The 17,260-nt window shown below is 35.5% G+C and overlaps 1 protein-coding gene across 1 annotated transcript in view; it reads left to right on the top strand.

Moving 5' to 3' along the window:
* Positions 1-17,260, top strand: part of CFAP54 (cilia and flagella associated protein 54) — a 100,916-nt gene that overhangs the window by 26,185 nt on the left and 57,471 nt on the right. The window contains exons 21-29 of the mRNA XM_088532882.1: positions 2,815-2,988; positions 4,711-4,803; positions 7,241-7,426; positions 8,491-8,633; positions 10,079-10,226; positions 11,181-11,336; positions 12,722-12,844; positions 15,876-16,016; positions 17,106-17,202. Of these exons, the coding sequence (XP_088389008.1) occupies positions 2,815-2,988; positions 4,711-4,803; positions 7,241-7,426; positions 8,491-8,633; positions 10,079-10,226; positions 11,181-11,336; positions 12,722-12,844; positions 15,876-16,016; positions 17,106-17,202 (1,261 nt within the window). The remainder of the gene's footprint in view (positions 1-2,814; positions 2,989-4,710; positions 4,804-7,240; positions 7,427-8,490; positions 8,634-10,078; positions 10,227-11,180; positions 11,337-12,721; positions 12,845-15,875; positions 16,017-17,105; positions 17,203-17,260) is intronic.

Here is a 17,260-nt window from a genome sequence, read left to right as displayed (position 1 = left end):
TGTCTTCAAAATCAATAGAAATCTCTCCACAGAGCTTAGCAACTTTTGTATCAGCAATTGTCTTTTAAAATGGCCTCTTTATCAGTAGAGCACAAAATTTCTTTACAGCTCATAAAAAGATAATGAAATCTGAAATTCTAACTCTATTATATATGCAATTTTTTAAAAAAATATTTAAATATTAAGAAGTTGCTAGAAAGTATTGATTTCTTTTGAGTACTGCAAATTTGGAAGCATGATAAAACACATATCCTTTATGTTAGAAGAATGTAAAAAGCATATCAGTAAGACATGCACTAAAAATCTTTCCCACGTTCTTGTAAATATATGGTATGTGTGGGTATTATTAGATATAGTGATTTGACATTAGAGCTCTTCCAGTGGTCACCAATGAATATACCTTATGCTGTCCTTCAGCATGTTTTTGTTTTGTGCATGTTTCAGAGAGAATGAAGTAAGTAGAAGTATATCATACATTTGCAGCCACTTGCCTGAAAATATTAAAATTAACTTTATCTGGGCAATCTTAGCATGATCTTCTTAGGTATCTGTACTATATATACATTTTATTACCATCAATTAATTTTCCTCCTTGAGATGGACAGTGCCCACTTCATGAACAGCAAATGCTTATTTTTTCATGCTTTTATATAGTTGACAAATTCTATCTGCAATTCAAACCAAAAAAGTAATATTTTGGTATTTTACTGTTGGGGAAATGTATAAATAATCTTGTCTGATGTAGTAAGCCACTAGACAGATACAGAACTTTCTGATTTATTTGTCTACTTACCCATACTTAATTGTTTAAATCACTGGGTACTCTTTGTTTTAATTGATTTCTCTTGTAGTTGTTTTCTTTTTTCCATCCTGTCCTACAAGCCCAGTTGGAAATCCAAGTCTTTATAGAGCTGTTTACACTTTCTTGTTGGCCAACAGTAAAACTTAAGTTATGTGATAAAGGTAGTATCACCTGGGAAGTCTGTGGCAGAAGCAGGGATAAAATCTGGTTTGTCATAGTGACATTTGGCTTCTTCAACCATAAGATTATTCTTTCTCTTCTTGTGGCACTGGCACATTAATTATCTTCCAAGGCCGGGAATTAATGAAGTATAGGTCATGCAGTACCAGTCTCTGTCACAACACTATCTCTATCCAACCCTGGAGCAGTTCCATCCTTGTACTAATAAGAAATATGTCATGGAGGAAAAATGAGGGTGTGATTCTTTAATTTAAAAAATGTGTCATAATACAGCTCTCTATAAAGAGGTGTCTATCTTAAGCTAGCAGTGAAGTTCCTAATCACTGGTGTGACAGAAGTTGTAAGGTTGTGTGGGGGTAAGAGACATCCCGCGCCTTGTTCTGTATCTCATATTCTTCCCTATATAGTTCCCACAAGAGTGGAGGCAGCCCTCATCTGAAGGAGTGGGATGAAGTGAGGGGCTGTGCAATTGCATACCTGCATGATGTGACTGTTACATATCAGTTCCCTATTTTACTACAAATCTGTGACTAGTTTTTAATTATTTTTAGAGATGAGATACAAGGCTAAGGCAATTTTTGATCTGAACTGGTATAGCTGTTTTTTACAGCTATAAGTGTAGGTATGTTTTTGTTCATTTTATTCATGTACTTTGAAATGTAAGAATTGTCCATGTGAATGTTCATGCCTCATTTTGATGGATTCTAAGTCCAGTATTCATTTCTCTCATGGACATAAACAATCCTAGTGCTGAAAAGGTCATTTCATTTGACATGTAGCTTGGTATGAGGAAACAAGAGATTATTAAGGTGCAGGATTCTAAGACTCTCAGTGTATAACCAGTGGGGCTTCTTCAGTATATTCCTCAGACTCAGTTCAGCCTAGACTCTTGGTCCAGAGACCAGCTCCATGGAACTGTAAGGTACCGAATAAAAATCTTAAGTGCAGGAAGACATTGTGCCTCCCTTCTTCTGAAAGAATGTTATCTTTCAAAGCATTCCCAGTCTCTTTGCCACTGGGAGCTGGTCATTTTAGCTTTGATTTGCTCTGGAGAACAGGCAAGAAATTATTTAAAGAAATAAACGTCAGTTCTTAATATGAAACACCAAATTAAGTTTCTCCTAACCTGATGATGTAAGCAAGATCAAGAAACCTAACAATTATTTGCCATTCGGTCTACTTATATCAAATAACATCTGCTTATATCCCTGACCGAATGACTGCATAATAAATATAGGCAGGAGGCCCTCATGTTTTGGGAAGAGACTAATATGAATGGAGAAAGCCAACATTTAAGAGTGTCAGTCAGATTTCAGGTCTCTCAGGCCAATTGAGGAAAGTGGCATAGCCCTACCTTTTCAGGCCTGCATTCTTTTTCCTTTATTTTTGTGACTAATTCATTTTCTCTTTTTCTTCAGTCCAGAAGATCACACTTCCACAACACCTTCAGAAATTCCATAGATTAGGTCTCCATTCTCTCCTAAATAATTAGTCTCTTACGTCATGCTGGAGCTAATTCCAGGTCACCAAAAATATCTAATCAACTTTAGTAATTTAGTCTTCTTTTGCTGATCAGTTCTTCTGAACTTGGCAGTTCCTCAGACCTGCCTCTTTTATATGCAACTCTGCATTTCTCTTGTGAAGTGTATCTACATATATAAGATTTATACAAAGCCCCATTGATTCTGATTTAGGTCTTAAGAACATATGAACATTTATGAAAAGTTTTCTGTATTGCAGTATTTTTTTTCTTATCAGATCATTTTGAAAGTGATATATAAATACAAAATCTGTCTGATTCTTTTTAATTGTTTTTTCCCTTTAAATCATAGGAAGCACTAACTTTAATCAAACAAGTGGAAGCTGAACAAAACGCATTGTATCACAGTCTAAAAGAAGTTATGAACAGTAAGAAAAAAAGCAGAATTCCTCCTCCTCCTATATTACTTTCTAGATCACATTGCTCTATGATATTTAAACCAGCTCCATTCTGTTCAGATGTTCAGGTAATGTCTTTTGTAATAACTGCATAAGAAATATATGAAATAATACATGAGAGAAGAAAAGTTGTTTCAGCAATGCTGTATCATCATAGTTTTCTCTGCAATTCCTGAGAAGATGGTTATCCAAACTTAATTAATTACGTGTTTTATTACTATGTACTCATTGTTTTGATCTTCACATTTACATGAAACTTTCTTCTTCTCTTACGTCTTGTTCTTTGGTGTTTTTCTCTTGTTTACCCTATTTGCCAAAAGCTCATTTTCTTGGTTAAGAGTAGACATAGTCCTGGTCTGCTACATTTTTAGAGACGGAAAGCTCTGGTTGCATCATGTAGTTCAAAAATACACCTTGTCTGTTCATGAAGGGTTGAAGTAGTTGTAGTTCAACTCTGAAATCTGCATCTACTTTCTGCTGAATATCTAGAATCACAAAATCACTCAGATTGGAAGCAGTCCTATGAAAATTCCTGTTCAAAGATGCTCAAACTGTGAGATCAGATCAGATTGCTCAGGACTTTGTGCAGCTGGTTCTGGAAAACTTCCAAGGACTGAGATTAATGAAATAAAAAGTACATATTCTTTGAAGTCTATCAGTTTACTTTTTTAGTAAATGTTCATTCATTTTGTTTGGTTTGGGATAGTGCATATAACAGATTGGACCACTAGATGGTGAAATGTGCTTATTGTTCTTATATTTTGTAACCAGATATTCTAGGAGGATTTTTTTTCTAAAGATGCACGTAGCTATTGAAACCACATAAAAGCATTTTGTATGAGGAACTACCTAATTGAAAATAGATACTTGTGATTTAATTAGATATATGCAGTTGTTGCAATAGAAGTCAAAATAGCTTGCAAATTTACTAATTTTAAAATTATTCATTTGTTGTGTTCTCCTATATTTCAACATTTCATTCTGAAAAGCTAGTCAGGATTCAATGTAAGATAAATCAAGTATATTACAAAAAAGAAGATCATTTCACCTGCTTAGAATTTTTAGATGTTAATAAATGACCTCATTTGCCCAACCTGATTCTGTTTGAAGGTCTACTGAAGGTAAATTGACTTACTACAATTCCTAGTGGAAGAAGTTTAACACAAAGAGAACTTAATCAGATGTATAACTTACTGAAATCTACGGGTCCAGTTTTGCAAAGAAATCAGAATTATTTTTCATATTTGATCTGACTGGGTACTAATCTAGGAATGTATGCTTATGTTCTTATTTGCTCAAAGATATTGAAAAATGTAAATAAGATAGTCAAAGAGATTATTAGAAGTTCTGGGTCATTAGAAATCTATCGTTATCAATAGAACTAAGATTATTCCTTGTTTAGAAAATATTGCTACATACATAGCTGCCTGTCACCTGCTTTTAAGGATTTGTCCTCATGTGATTTGCTGAAACAGAATCTGATGTCAACTTTAGAAGAGTACTATTATAAAGATCAAGCAGGGGCTCAGCTATAGAATATCTATAAGGTCTGTAATTTGGAATATATTTGACCTATATTGACAGGATAATGGAGAAACATAGGCTTTTATTGCCTTCATAGTATACTCACTTTCTGGCAAAATTTGTTAATCCATTTTCTATCTCAGTTAGGCTATTAATTGTTATAACATAAATTTTGCTGATATCATTTGCAAAAAAAAAAATCTCTACATTAAGTAAAAATTTTAACTGATATATATCAACTCATTATGATTTTTTTTAATTTAAAGGTTTCATGGTACAGTATTTTGGGCTGTGTAGCAACAGGAAGTAATATGAAAGTAAGGTTAAATAACAATAAACTTCCAAACGCAGGAGAAGAGGTAAGACAGAAATAAAATTGATATGGATCATTTTCTCTTCCTAAAACACTCTGTAACTTTCTAAATGGATACATCTGATATCTTCCCCATCTTTTTTAATCAGGTAACTGACCAGGCCTCTGACAAATCCTTTTGATCTTAATTTGAAGTATTTGAAGTTCTGCTAGGTTGAAGGTATACTGCGTTCTGGGAGCCTTTTTAAAATAATGGCTTGAATGCTTTCACGACTTCATGTCAGAGAATACTCTGTCCCTTTTGTTACAACCCTGTTTTCCTGAAAGGCTTCTAAAAAATGCAAAGTCAAAGGGAAGTATGTGATGTATTTACAGGTTGTGCAACACTCACTATGTTCTTTCCAGGATTCAGAAAAAGGAATTCTGAAAAGATTTAATGTTTATTTTAGTATTTGTATTGGAGTAAGTGTGTAACTCCTATTAGCTGCTACTTCTTACGAAGACCTTGCTTTACTTCATTTTGGTAGCATGATAATATCACTTCAAGAATCTTCCTGTGTAGGTGTGACTGAGTGTCTAGTCATTCTACTCCACTTTCATGTGACAGAATGGGCAAAGCGTCATGCCACACATCTTTGATTTTTCATACCTGATCATGTAGCAACATTGGTGCTCTTTATAGAAACCCTGACCTCTTCTATTTTATCATTACAGTTTGATCTTCGCTTTTTTGTTAAGCTTGCTTTGTTCTTTTTGCTTTTTTCTTTTGGCTTACCCTTTGATGTTCCCAGCATTCCTGACAAAGGCCTACACAAACAGAGTTTAAGTTCTGCTTCTTTATCACTTAGGCATGGTCACCTAAGTGTTGCCATAGCATTATCAAGAAGAGTATGCTTCCAAATGCTCTGTATGTTGGCTTTTAGGAAAAAAAAAAAAAAAGGCTTCAACACTTCCTTCTGAGCAAATTTGTTTCTTCAATCTGAGACCCGAGTGGTCAGTTTTCTATTTTGAATGCTTCTTTCTCTGGTGGGGGTAAGAGAGCTCATTGCACGGAAGTTGCCTGGTTTGCATTGTCACAGACGAATGATCTCAGCCTCCTTTTCTTCATGTTTCAAGCTTTCCTGGCTCATTGAGCTAACCATGTTCTAATGCTGATATTCCCATCTTTGGTGATCAATAGGAAATCTTCTCTTTCATACCTCTTCCTTCCACCTTCCCTCCAAAAAGGAAGATGTATGAAAAGATATGTGTAGCTACTAGCAGTAAGGACTTTGATGTTTTCCTTAGTATTCTCATTATCAAATTCAGAAAATCAAGCTTCCTGTGATGTACAGTGAGCTAATTTCTAATCCTGCTCCATATGTACTGTGTTTGCTGGAGACTTTCACCCCTACTAGCTGTTGTGCTCGTGAACTTGCTGCAGTTCATCCAAGTCACAGACTGTCTTAATTCTGGCAGACACTACAGAGATACAGACCTCAGGTTAACCATATGCCTCAGCAAGGCAGCTTCTGATTGCTTTAGGATATGCTTTTGAAGACACTGGTCTGCAAAATAAACCACCATCTGTCTGCTCCATGGAAAAGACTTGGAATTCTTGATGATGGAGCAATCTATCAAAAGTATCAGTATGCAAAAGCTTGCTCTAAAGAGATGCTATGGACTGTGTGATGTTATGATTCAGGCTTCAACCTCAGCATTTGAAGGGATTTCTTTTGATTAGATGGCTCCTTAGGAGGGCCAGGCAGACAATGTTTGTGTAAGGCCTCTGGATGCTGTTCACCCGACCTGCGTTGACACTATGGTAAGATAGTCTCACTTGTGATGTTGCGCCTCAGCATTGTGTCAATTCTATGTTGTGTCAATTGTCCATTGTGTTAAGTTGTCCTAGTTATTGAAAGGAAGACAGAAAAGTCCGTTAGAAGTGAGCCATGATGTTGAAGTGTAGGTGGACAAGTTCTTGAAGAAGAAGTGGAAGGAGAATCTTCACAATGTATTGTCTATATAAATATCGACAAACTGCTCATTTCCTTTTCCAAAGTCCCATTTTGAGAGAACTTGAAACATCCTGTATCCATATCTAATACGTCCAGGTGGCTTATATAGAGTTTTTCTGAAAGCACAGTTCAAGGCTAGAATATCTCCAGCTCAAGCGTACACATCCATAGTGTACAGGTGCTTACAGAAAAAAATGTCTTGGAGAAACGTCTGATACTGGTATTTAGCTTTCTTATGAGAAACATAGGGTTAGGTTTTCTCTTAGGCTATCTGTATATTCACTGCTTTTCAAAAAATTGTATGTTTTTTCTGTCATTTTGTTGTTTTCTGAGTCTCTTCAGCACTCTGAGCAGCGTAATATTACATGACATATCTATTAATCTAGATTGTACTTCGATCAAAGACCTTTAAATAATTTAACAACAAAATTTTTATTCTTTTAGATGTATAACATGCATATAACTAGAAAATATTTTTGTTGATAGATACCAGCTGATGGGAAAAGCCTCTTGGAAATACAAGGCCTAGATCCTAATGAAAAGTACATATTTGCAGTTGCAGCATATTCTTCTGATGGAAAACTTATTGGTGATGCTATTGGGGAAACGACTAAACCAATCCTTGCTTATCCACCTCTTTCTGCTGCTACTGTTCGAGCCTATCTAACTCAGGTAATCTAAGAGTCTAGGTGGTATATATATATACACTTTGATTTGCTTGTGTTCTCACTGGTAGTTCAAAAACCTTTTTCGGTCAGAGCTCAAGACTTTGTTGCCAGGAAGCTTGATAAGCAGAGATCAAAATTTAATAATCACAAATGACATACATGAGTAGCTCAAATAATTCTAAGTTCAAAATGATTGGAAATTCCAAGCAGGAGGAAAAATGTCTCTTATCTAGTTTTCTTATCTCCGTTTTGATTGTCGTGTTTGACAGTTTACATTTAACTTCTTTTAATTTCTTCCTTTTTGTCACTTATTTTTTCATTTTTTGTAATGGAGGTCAAGAGCTGGAAATCATCTTACTAGTTATGAGAGTATGGAATGGAAAATGTGACTGAGTTTTCCAGGTGCCAAATCCAATCATTTTCTATTGAAATTCTTTCTGTAGTGAGTTGGAGAAGGCCACAATGGCTTACAGTAATTTTCTATATTTCTCACCAAAAAAACCCCATTAAATTATGACATGGAGAAAAAGTGAAATCTTTTAGCCCCACAGATCATGGGAAAGTGTTAGAAGATTTCATAAATCTGTCAGGGTAAGAATCATTCTCATGAGCATGCTACTTGTGTGGCACCATTTGCATTCCATGATCCAGAGCAGTTGGCATTCTGCAGTATTAACAAAGGTATTAGCAAATAGATCTAGATGAAATAATGCATCTTTGCAAGCTCCAACATCATACTTTCTAAGAATTCCATAAAGGACTGGTAGATCCCTGGTTAATAGTCAAGAATCTGTTTTGCATTCTCAGATGCTAATTAGTAGAATCAAACTACCACTATGTATATTTTATTCGAATATGTCTCAGAATATTTTTACAGAAATTGGAAACTTCCGCCTTGTGGGAGAGGATTTTTAAATCCATCTTTCTGTAATCAGATTTGCCTTTGTTATTTGAAGAACATGGAATTTGTTACATTTATTTTAATTAGCAATTAATAAATGTTATAAAATGAAATGTAATAATTTTTCTTTTTAAAAATTGCATAATTAATTTTTTTATTTTTTGTAGGTAGCCTACCAGACTGGCAATTATACATTAGCTAGAGAAGCATTTACACCAATGTGGGATTATTTTGTTTCAAATTCTTCTCCACTGCCTGCCAACACAGCTGTTATTTCTGCAAGCAGTAATTTGACTATATCTGAAAACAGGTAACTGGCAAAAGTAAAATTAAAATAATAATTAACTAAAGAGGTGTGCATTTTATTTTAAGGAGTACCACATTGTCAAATGTTGTTCAGACTTGTGATGCCAAAGAAGTTGTAAAAAAAGTGTTATATTTGTCTCAAAAATACAGTGTTGTAAAAGTAGCAAAGGAATTTTTGTTATTTATGTAACTGCTAGCATTTACACACCTAATTCTTTATGGTGATTTATAAAGGGGTCATTAATCCTGTATGAATGCATTTTCATTTGCAAAATATGTAACGTATAAAAGTTGGTCGAGGGTCTTGATGGTACATACTCTTAAGACCTGTTGGCGTTTACAGGCAACATATGGACTGCCATCGTTCAGGCAGAGCATCTCTAGTTGCCCTGTTTCGTGGTGATGTGGGTGTTTTAATTTTGTCTTTGGTCTGAGCAACAAAATAAGAATGCAAGTGTGGTGACTGTGACTCTCTTTTTGCACTTGCTTTTCATTAATCTTGTTTCTAACCAGGTCTTATTTTTAAATGCACAAAACTCTGGAAATAACATTGAAATGAAGCTACTTTCAAAAGAATGAAAACAAGATAAGAGGTTGTGAATAGATGTGCAAAGGGTTCTGGGAATTTTGTTTTTCCAACACTTACATCCAAGCCTTACTTTTGTTACAATTCATATGGGAGATTCTCAATGCTGCAGTATCAGAAAAACAGCCAGTTTCATTTTTGCTGACTGGTAGCTGAGAAGCTATTTGGACTATCTAGAAAGCACATAGGACTCCTAAGAGACAGTAGAGGGAGCCACCGGGAAAGGAAAGGCCCTTTTCCAACAGGAAGGTCTCTTGGTACCTTGGTAATGTGAGCTATGTGCATGTATCTATTGATTTTTCGTCTTGAGTTTCATTCTCTATTAGGAATCATAACTGAGGAGAAGCTAGATATTTGCTTCTTATATGTCCAAATTACAAGGTTGTTGATATAATAAATATGAAAAAAGGACAAATGCCTCCTTCCTCCAGGAATGCAAAAAAAAAAAAAAAAAAAAAAAAAAAAAAATGAAGCAGGCAGCTGAGAAAAATTCCATTTAGACTTGTGAAGAGCCTGTTTTAAAAGAAGATAAATGTAAAATAAATACCCTGTAGCATCCCAAGTTTTAACAGAGGATTCAAAACCCAGTGTTACTGTGTTAAGTGAAACAGCTAAAGGAAATGTATGTTAGGTTTAGTAGAAGGTGGACAGCAACCTGAAATGGAGTCTTACCTCACTTATTTACAGTTTTTAAATTAGAATACATAGCCAGTTTGTTCCATTTTATGTATAAATCTCATTTCCTAGTTGTATTTCCTTAGTGTCTAACATTTTACAATTAAAGATTGTCTTTTTCATGTCAGGAATAAGAGGTCTGTGATCACTAACATATTTTTACCATTCTTTTACTTTCTGTTTTGTAGATTATGTTTTGAGGCTTTATCTCAAACTTCTCCTATTGCCTTGCAACTCTTTCTGAGGAATATATTTGCTATTAGTGACATAAATATTATGGAAGGAGCACTATTCTGTGATTCCATCTGTACCAATGAGATACTTTATGAGAAACAAGTACGTGTAGCTTAAAATATTGTATTTCATTTTACTTTTTGATCAGCTTTACTTCAACATCCCACAGAGCAATATATAGTAATCCTACTTGCAGACTATTTCCTTTTCTGTTAAAGTTTCTAGTGTTCCTTTCTAAAATATTTTTTATTTTCCTTGTTACTTTTTATCTTGATAGAAAGCCAGTTTCTGCATCAGTCATTCTCTTATTATCATCCTAATCCAAAGTCCACTGCTTTAACAGAAGCATTTTCCTTGACTTCAGCAGGATTAGTCTACATTTTAATGTAGTATAATAATTGTCCTTGTGGTTGCGCTTGGATGCAGGTGATATTTCTAAGCATCTCTGCTGTTTAAGATGTATGTTTTCATTAATACTGAAATTTAAATGAGGTTATAATACGTTCAGCTTGTTTCAAACTTTCTTACAAATAACTGCATGGTAAATTCATGGCACAAAAAACTTTCTTTTTGTTTAGATAGTCAAGCCTTCATGTCTGTATTATTCCAATCTTTTTTTTGCTGAAGAACTTTTTTTCATAGAAATGTGAGTGGAATTAATGATTGCACAGTTACTTCACTGGATCTGTACACATGTTCAAGAATTGCTGCAGATAAACTGGAAGGGAAAGAAAGACATTTTTGTTTATCTGTTACTCTGAGAGGTTAGCATGTGAAGTTTCCTGTCTGCTCAGGTTGAGGTTGTAGTCCAGGCCTTGGATAAATTCAGAGGACAGAAGGAGTTCAAAAGCAATAGTTTCCTTTACAGTCATGAAAAAATGTTGCATTTGTTTATGTACTTCTAACATATTCCACTGTAAAATCATTTCTAAACTCATACCTTATTTGTTGTTTATACAGCTTTTAGATTGCAAGAATGTCTTTCTGCTTTCACTCTAAGATGTTCTTTAAGCAATAAAATTTATATTTGAATCAAAATGTTTTTTTCTTTTACAGGTTGATAGATTAGCAGAATGTAAAAGAATGATTGTGGCAATTGAACTTAGTAATTGGTTAAACGATGCAAACTATGCCCTGCAGGCTGTTGTACAATGTTATGGTCTCCTTGCTCCAATTATTTATCACAAGATTTCTTCAGTGGCGGTAGTTCAGGTGAGAACACTTTAAGACAGAGCAGCTTGTGTACAAATCCTGTGATTCTAGTGATTCCTTTGAGGAGGAGAGCCAGTCTTCCAGGCTTTGAGTTCTTAGGAGCTGCTGAAAGAAAACCCTTTAAAGTTTTTGTGTATTCTCAATGTGTATGTTCAGTGTAAACAGCCCAAATTCTGCTCTCAAATTTGCTAATGTAAATTCATGGTCTTATTTGTGTCTTCAGGATTATTCATTGGTATGTTTAAATTATAGTAGAATCTGTGAGGTAACTTTTAGTTGCTTTCCATTTACAAATAGCAGTGACATGTTCTGGATTTTTTTTTTCATTTACAGTTCTCTTTTCCTCCAAAAAAAAAGGAGGCAGCAGATAAATGTTTTGATAAGGCACTCGTCAGTTTTCATGTATGAGTTCCTTTCCAGAAACAATCATCTTCTCTTTGAAAATTGAGAGTGCCTGAATTCCTTCTTGAGAGTTCTCAAGTAGCATGCAGGCTTTTTACTTTTAGCAAGAACATAGGAGAACCATGCTTGTGACCAAGATAGCTTTGTCAAAGGACAACAAAAGCTGCCCTGTGAAGATGGATGATCTGGGAAGTGACCACAGTGTAGACAATGCAGGGCACTTCCTAACTAGGGTCCATCAAGGGGCAAAGTTTGTAGCAGCAAGGCTACAAACCCAAGACAGCCTAGAGTCAAGGCTACAACACTGGTTTGTCTAACTGGTGCATCCGGGAGAAACAGGCTACCTGCAGCTTAAATCTGATGTCCACATAGAAAGTAGAGACAAGAGGTAGGCCTGGAGACAGGTAAGCCTATTGCACAGCACAGGCAGGGGCTGAAGGCCCAGGCTTGAACTTACATGGAACTCCTGGGCAGAGGCTTGAACTTCTGGCCTGAGCAGGGAATCGAAGAGTAATTGGGGCTCAGAGCCCTAAGAAATGCTCCTTTGACTGCAGAGACTATATTTACATAAAGTGAAAATCTCTTGCTTCAGAAGGCTATTATTTCCTATCAAAGGCACAGGTAGCCGCTGGAAATGTCTCTTGTTTCAGATTTTCTATTTTAAGGGAAAGATCACATGTTAGTCACATGTTTGTTTCCTCTCTGTTAGACAGAAAATAGGTGAAAGAAGTTTTTTATCTAACTTAATATCTATGATTTTGTGTGGAATTTGCCATGTATTCCACCAGGCAATGGATGAAATCTTGACACCATTAAATTAAATGGAAATTTTGCTACTGGCTTTTGTAGGGCTAACATTTTATCCTGTTATATTTTAATCTATTTTTTAAAGACATTTGCCGTCAAATATAATACATTGTTACAGTGAGAGGTACAAACTTATAAATGCATTCCAAACTTAGTTTTAACCCTTGCATTTACAGATCCTCATTAAGTGCTTGGCAGTCCTTCAAGAAATTCCAAGTGCTACTTTGCAAAGAAAACATGCAGGATGTTATGAGAGTATTCAGCATATGATAGCTTGTACTTCATTTTATACAGCAAAGGTATTGTGTATGTTATTGTGCTTACAACTCAGTTTAAGATATAGCTTCTATCTTTAAAAAAAAAAAGTCTTAATAAGGTGGCCCTCAGAGTGGCGTTTTAGAGGATTATCACTCCTAAATAACAAAGATATGGAAATATTTATTAATATTTTGTGATATTTTTGTGTTTTATATAATAATGACTTTGACTTTTTAATAAAATAGAGAATTTTTGTTAAGAAAATTTTAATTATTAGGCAGTGACATTAGCTTTGCATTTTATTACATTACATTTTATACCTTCTTCCAAATAAGACTTCAAATGTAAAATATAACTTTAGAAATCTGATAGCTGCAAAGAACTCGTAGTGTAATTTTAGTCAGATTAACATGTATGGTTTAAGGACATAAGGAAGAATCCAGTCCCTTTAAAAAATATTTCCTGAGTTAGAGCCATATTATATTCAGAATTCATGCCGTGGTAAATGTATGACCTTGGAAAAAACAGATTCCCTTTAGCTTTGAACACACCTCAGCCAAGAGTCACTTCTGAAGCTGCTGCTGCTCTTAGGGATTCACCTGGGCTGGCTGTTCCGTTGCCTCAGGCCTTGTAGAAGCTCAATCTTAATCAAATCGTACTTAGCTCACAAGCCGGTATCATCATCAAAAGTTTTGAGTGCATTGCAAGACCCAGTTGGCATTCTTCTAAAATATATAAAGATGAGTTTGTTTTCTCTTGTGATATCATTTTTTTTTTTTGTATTAATGATTTTTTCTTGTCTGTGAGGGCTGTGTGTGCAATGAGGGCTGCCTGCTGCCTAAGGGCTGGGAAGCCACTGAAGATCCCCCAGTTGGAAGGGCATGGACCTCCCCAGCCAGAGCTTGTCCATTCCCAAGGGGTAGGGCAGGCTTGGGAGTTGTAGCCAAGTTCAACCAAGAGTCCATGGCACCAGGGAAATTTATGATGATGAGTCAGGTCCAAGATCAAGACAGAAAATCAGTCTGCAGGTCACAGTGAGATCTGGTAAAAGTAATGAGGGTCAGGCATGGTCCAGTGATAGCTGGACAAGTTTATCATCATGAGAAAGGTCCAAGGTTGAGCCAGAAAGTCAGCCCATGTGGCAGAATCCAAATCAACAAGATTCATTTCCAGACAAGGGCCTGACTGTTGTAGAGGTAGGGATCAGGACTCCGATGGCCTTGCTGCAGTAAGGATTGGCAGTCCTGGGCTGATTTCAAATGGGGCTTCTGCACAGGGGTAGGGGGAAGCAGCAGGTGAGGCTGATCGGGAGCAGCAGGGTATGTCAGTGCAGTCAGGACTCCAAGAGGCTGGCTTCTCTGCCTCTTGCAGTACAAATCACGGCGGTTGCCAACTTCAGTGCTGTTGTCTCAGTTGCATAGTGTTGACTGTAAATGTGACCCTAGGAAATTTCATTTTCTACTGTACTTTAATCATTACTGTTGCTCATCTGAGAAGAACACCTGACTTGTCAGCAGTTCTGGAGCTTACCATGTTTTATCCAATTCATATAGCTCTTCTGTTCCAAGTCCAAGACCAGAAAATGCATCAGACAAGGGGCATGCCATTGCACCAGTAATTCCAGATTCATTAACAAAGAAAAACAGTAATTTTATGGAAAAAAGTGTTTGTTGTCCAGTGATGATTTCTGAGGGGGTAACCCATGAGGCTTTCACAACCCGTTGTTGACAATTGAGGAAGTGCTTGCTTGAGATGTTTTTGGAAAAAGAGATATTTGAATCATCTTGTATCTCAATTTTTAAAATACCTTTCGTGCTTTGATGCAGCAGATTTCTTCTTCTAGTTCTATTTGCAGTTGAAGTAATCAATAAAATTATTATTTTCTGTTCAAGAATGAAAATGACATGCCTAATCTCATCGATTCTCTTTCACTTTCTTTAATCTTGAAGGTGTCAAAGAATAACAAATAGATAAAGTTCAGGGGCCTTCTATTCAGCTGAATTCTCTAGAATTTAGTTAATGTGTTTGGAAAAAAATATTTCCTGAACATTGTGATTAAAAAGAATATTCCTTTACAGATAAGTATCTCAGCAGAGATACATATCTCAGTGAAGATATTTTTATTAAGCTCATTTTACTGAAATCTGTTTTCAACATGTACAGTATTTCTTACATTCTTAAGTAATTGTTTTAAGACAGCTGGATTACAAGCATGTTCCTCAGATGTTTGCTTGTGACAATTTCCCTACATCGCTTGTCAGTTCTAAGGTGTGTTTTTTTCCAAGTAAGGTCAATAATTTTTCCTCCAAAATACCTTAATACCTTAATACTGTGCTTGTTTGTTGTTGGATCCCCCAGGTAAATGACTGTCTGCTTGTGTCGTTGATTTAGTTCTCCTTTGACTTAGAATTTCAAAAGAATGTCGTATATTTGGTGAACTGCAAATGCTTATGATTAATCCATGGTGTATGGCTTTCTATAAAGTTAAATTCAGTCCACATACTGTATTTATCTTAAAGTAATCTATACACATATTTTCTATCCCGAAGGCAGATAATCACAAAGATTTTCTAAGTGCACGCTACCTTGCATACATTAGAAGTGCTTTAGCCTTTAGTGTTCAGTCTAAAGATTAAGCCATCTAAAAACATCCCCCACAGTTCATTTGTAAATGTCATTTCCTTTCCCTAGCACTGTTGAGAATTTCATGTGTGCACTCAATACCAGTGATGTAAATGAGGATCATTTGGTTGCCCTCTGTATTCTTTGGTAGCATTGCTGCATGAGGACAGGGAGAATCTGTCAATCACAGCAATAGATAATTTTAGTTGAAACTTCTACTCTCTGATGGCTAGAGTCTGTGCTTAAGCAGCAGTAGAATATTTCTATAGCATTTCTGAAATTTGAGGTATTATACAGGCCTATAGGCCATGCATTTATTTTATTAACTGGAAATTAATTGTTGAGTAATTAACTTCTATCTGTAATATTAATACATTTTGATCCATTTAGGTAACATAATCATTATGTGCTCTGCAAAATGAAAATATATAACAGGTGATTCTTTTACAGGTGCTACGTTCATGGAAAGAATATGAACTGGCAGTAATTGTTGTTAACTATGGCAAAAAATTGCTGAGTTCCCTGTCAACATCATTCTACCAGTCAGGAGCTACAAAAACTGAAGAAACATCCGCTAAGGCAGAAGTTGAAGTAATTGCTCTGATTTTCACTTTTTCTTTCCTCTAAGTACAGCATTGTACTAGCTTAAGGACCATATTTATTAACTTTTTGTTCTAGAGGGATTTTATGGAATAAGAGTTCTCAAAGTGTATCTGAGAGGCCTTTGTGCAATTGTAGCCATGTTTTTAGGATCAGTTGCAGATCGAAGTAGGTGTAGGTTCTCATCTGGTTCAACTGGCTAGCAATATGGCAGGTCAGACATGTGAGGATCTTGTGGATTCAATACTAGCATCTCTAAAAGTGATTTACACCTAGAGTCTGCGGGAATGCTCTGTTGGACAGGTGATGAATTAAAGAAGTGTACAAGAACCTCAAAAATATCACCTCAAGAACCTCAAAAATGTTTAAAAGGTAGTAAGAAAGTAGGATAAGTAAGAAAAAGGGAAGTAGTGTGAGTGTGAAACTGAGATAGATTGAAGAGAGGGGCAAAAGATCAATCACCTGAAAGGGAAGGATTTTTGGAGTAATACTTGTAGGGTAGTGATAGCATCCAGGAGAAGTAATTTTCTCCATTTTTTTTGTAGCTGAGCTTTTGGTTGCTCCTCTGAAGTTTGCACCAAAGAAAGAAAAGGAGTGTAAGATCATAGCAGCAGTATTGTACCCTGTTCTGAGCAGAGCTGATTGAAAACTATATTTTTACTAAAACGAAAAAATAGAAACTCTCTCTACTTCTGAAACATTTTGTTTTTTGTAGGAATTAAAATCTATAAAACATTTATTTTTATGAGAAGCAAAGTATTTTTGCTTCAAAAAAGAAAAAAACTTCTAATTTTTTTTTGCTGTGCCAGTGGGAAAAAAATATGGTGGCAAAGCAAACCCAATGACACCATTGGAGATTGGTGAAAAATGAACTATGCTCATTTTTTTGATAAAAATTTGATAAAAAACATTTATGAGCATCAATTTTAACTCAATTGAAAACAAAAAAAAAGGACAATATTGATTAAATCACTGCATTTAGAATTAGAATACTTGGAATCTAACCTGACTCCCACAATTGACCCCCTGTTTTCAGTTAGGTGAAAGCTAAGTTCTTGTAATTAATCTTTGATATTCCAGAACAGTTCTGCAAAGATATCCCAGGTAGCTGCAATGGAAAAAGCAGCAGAAAATCTAAATGCTCTTGAATCGAATCTACTCAAACTGACAAGACCAGGTGGGTGTAGTATTAAAATACTTCCTACCTTTTCTGTGGTTTACCTGTAAAATTTGTT

This window comes from Tinamus guttatus, unplaced genomic scaffold, assembly GCF_059628265.1.
Source record: "Tinamus guttatus ecotype Peru unplaced genomic scaffold, ASM5962826v1 Tinamus_guttatus_pri_ptg000472l, whole genome shotgun sequence".
Classification (NCBI taxonomy): Eukaryota; Metazoa; Chordata; class Aves; order Tinamiformes; family Tinamidae; genus Tinamus; species Tinamus guttatus.
This window is presented reverse-complemented; position numbering and strand designations above follow the sequence as displayed.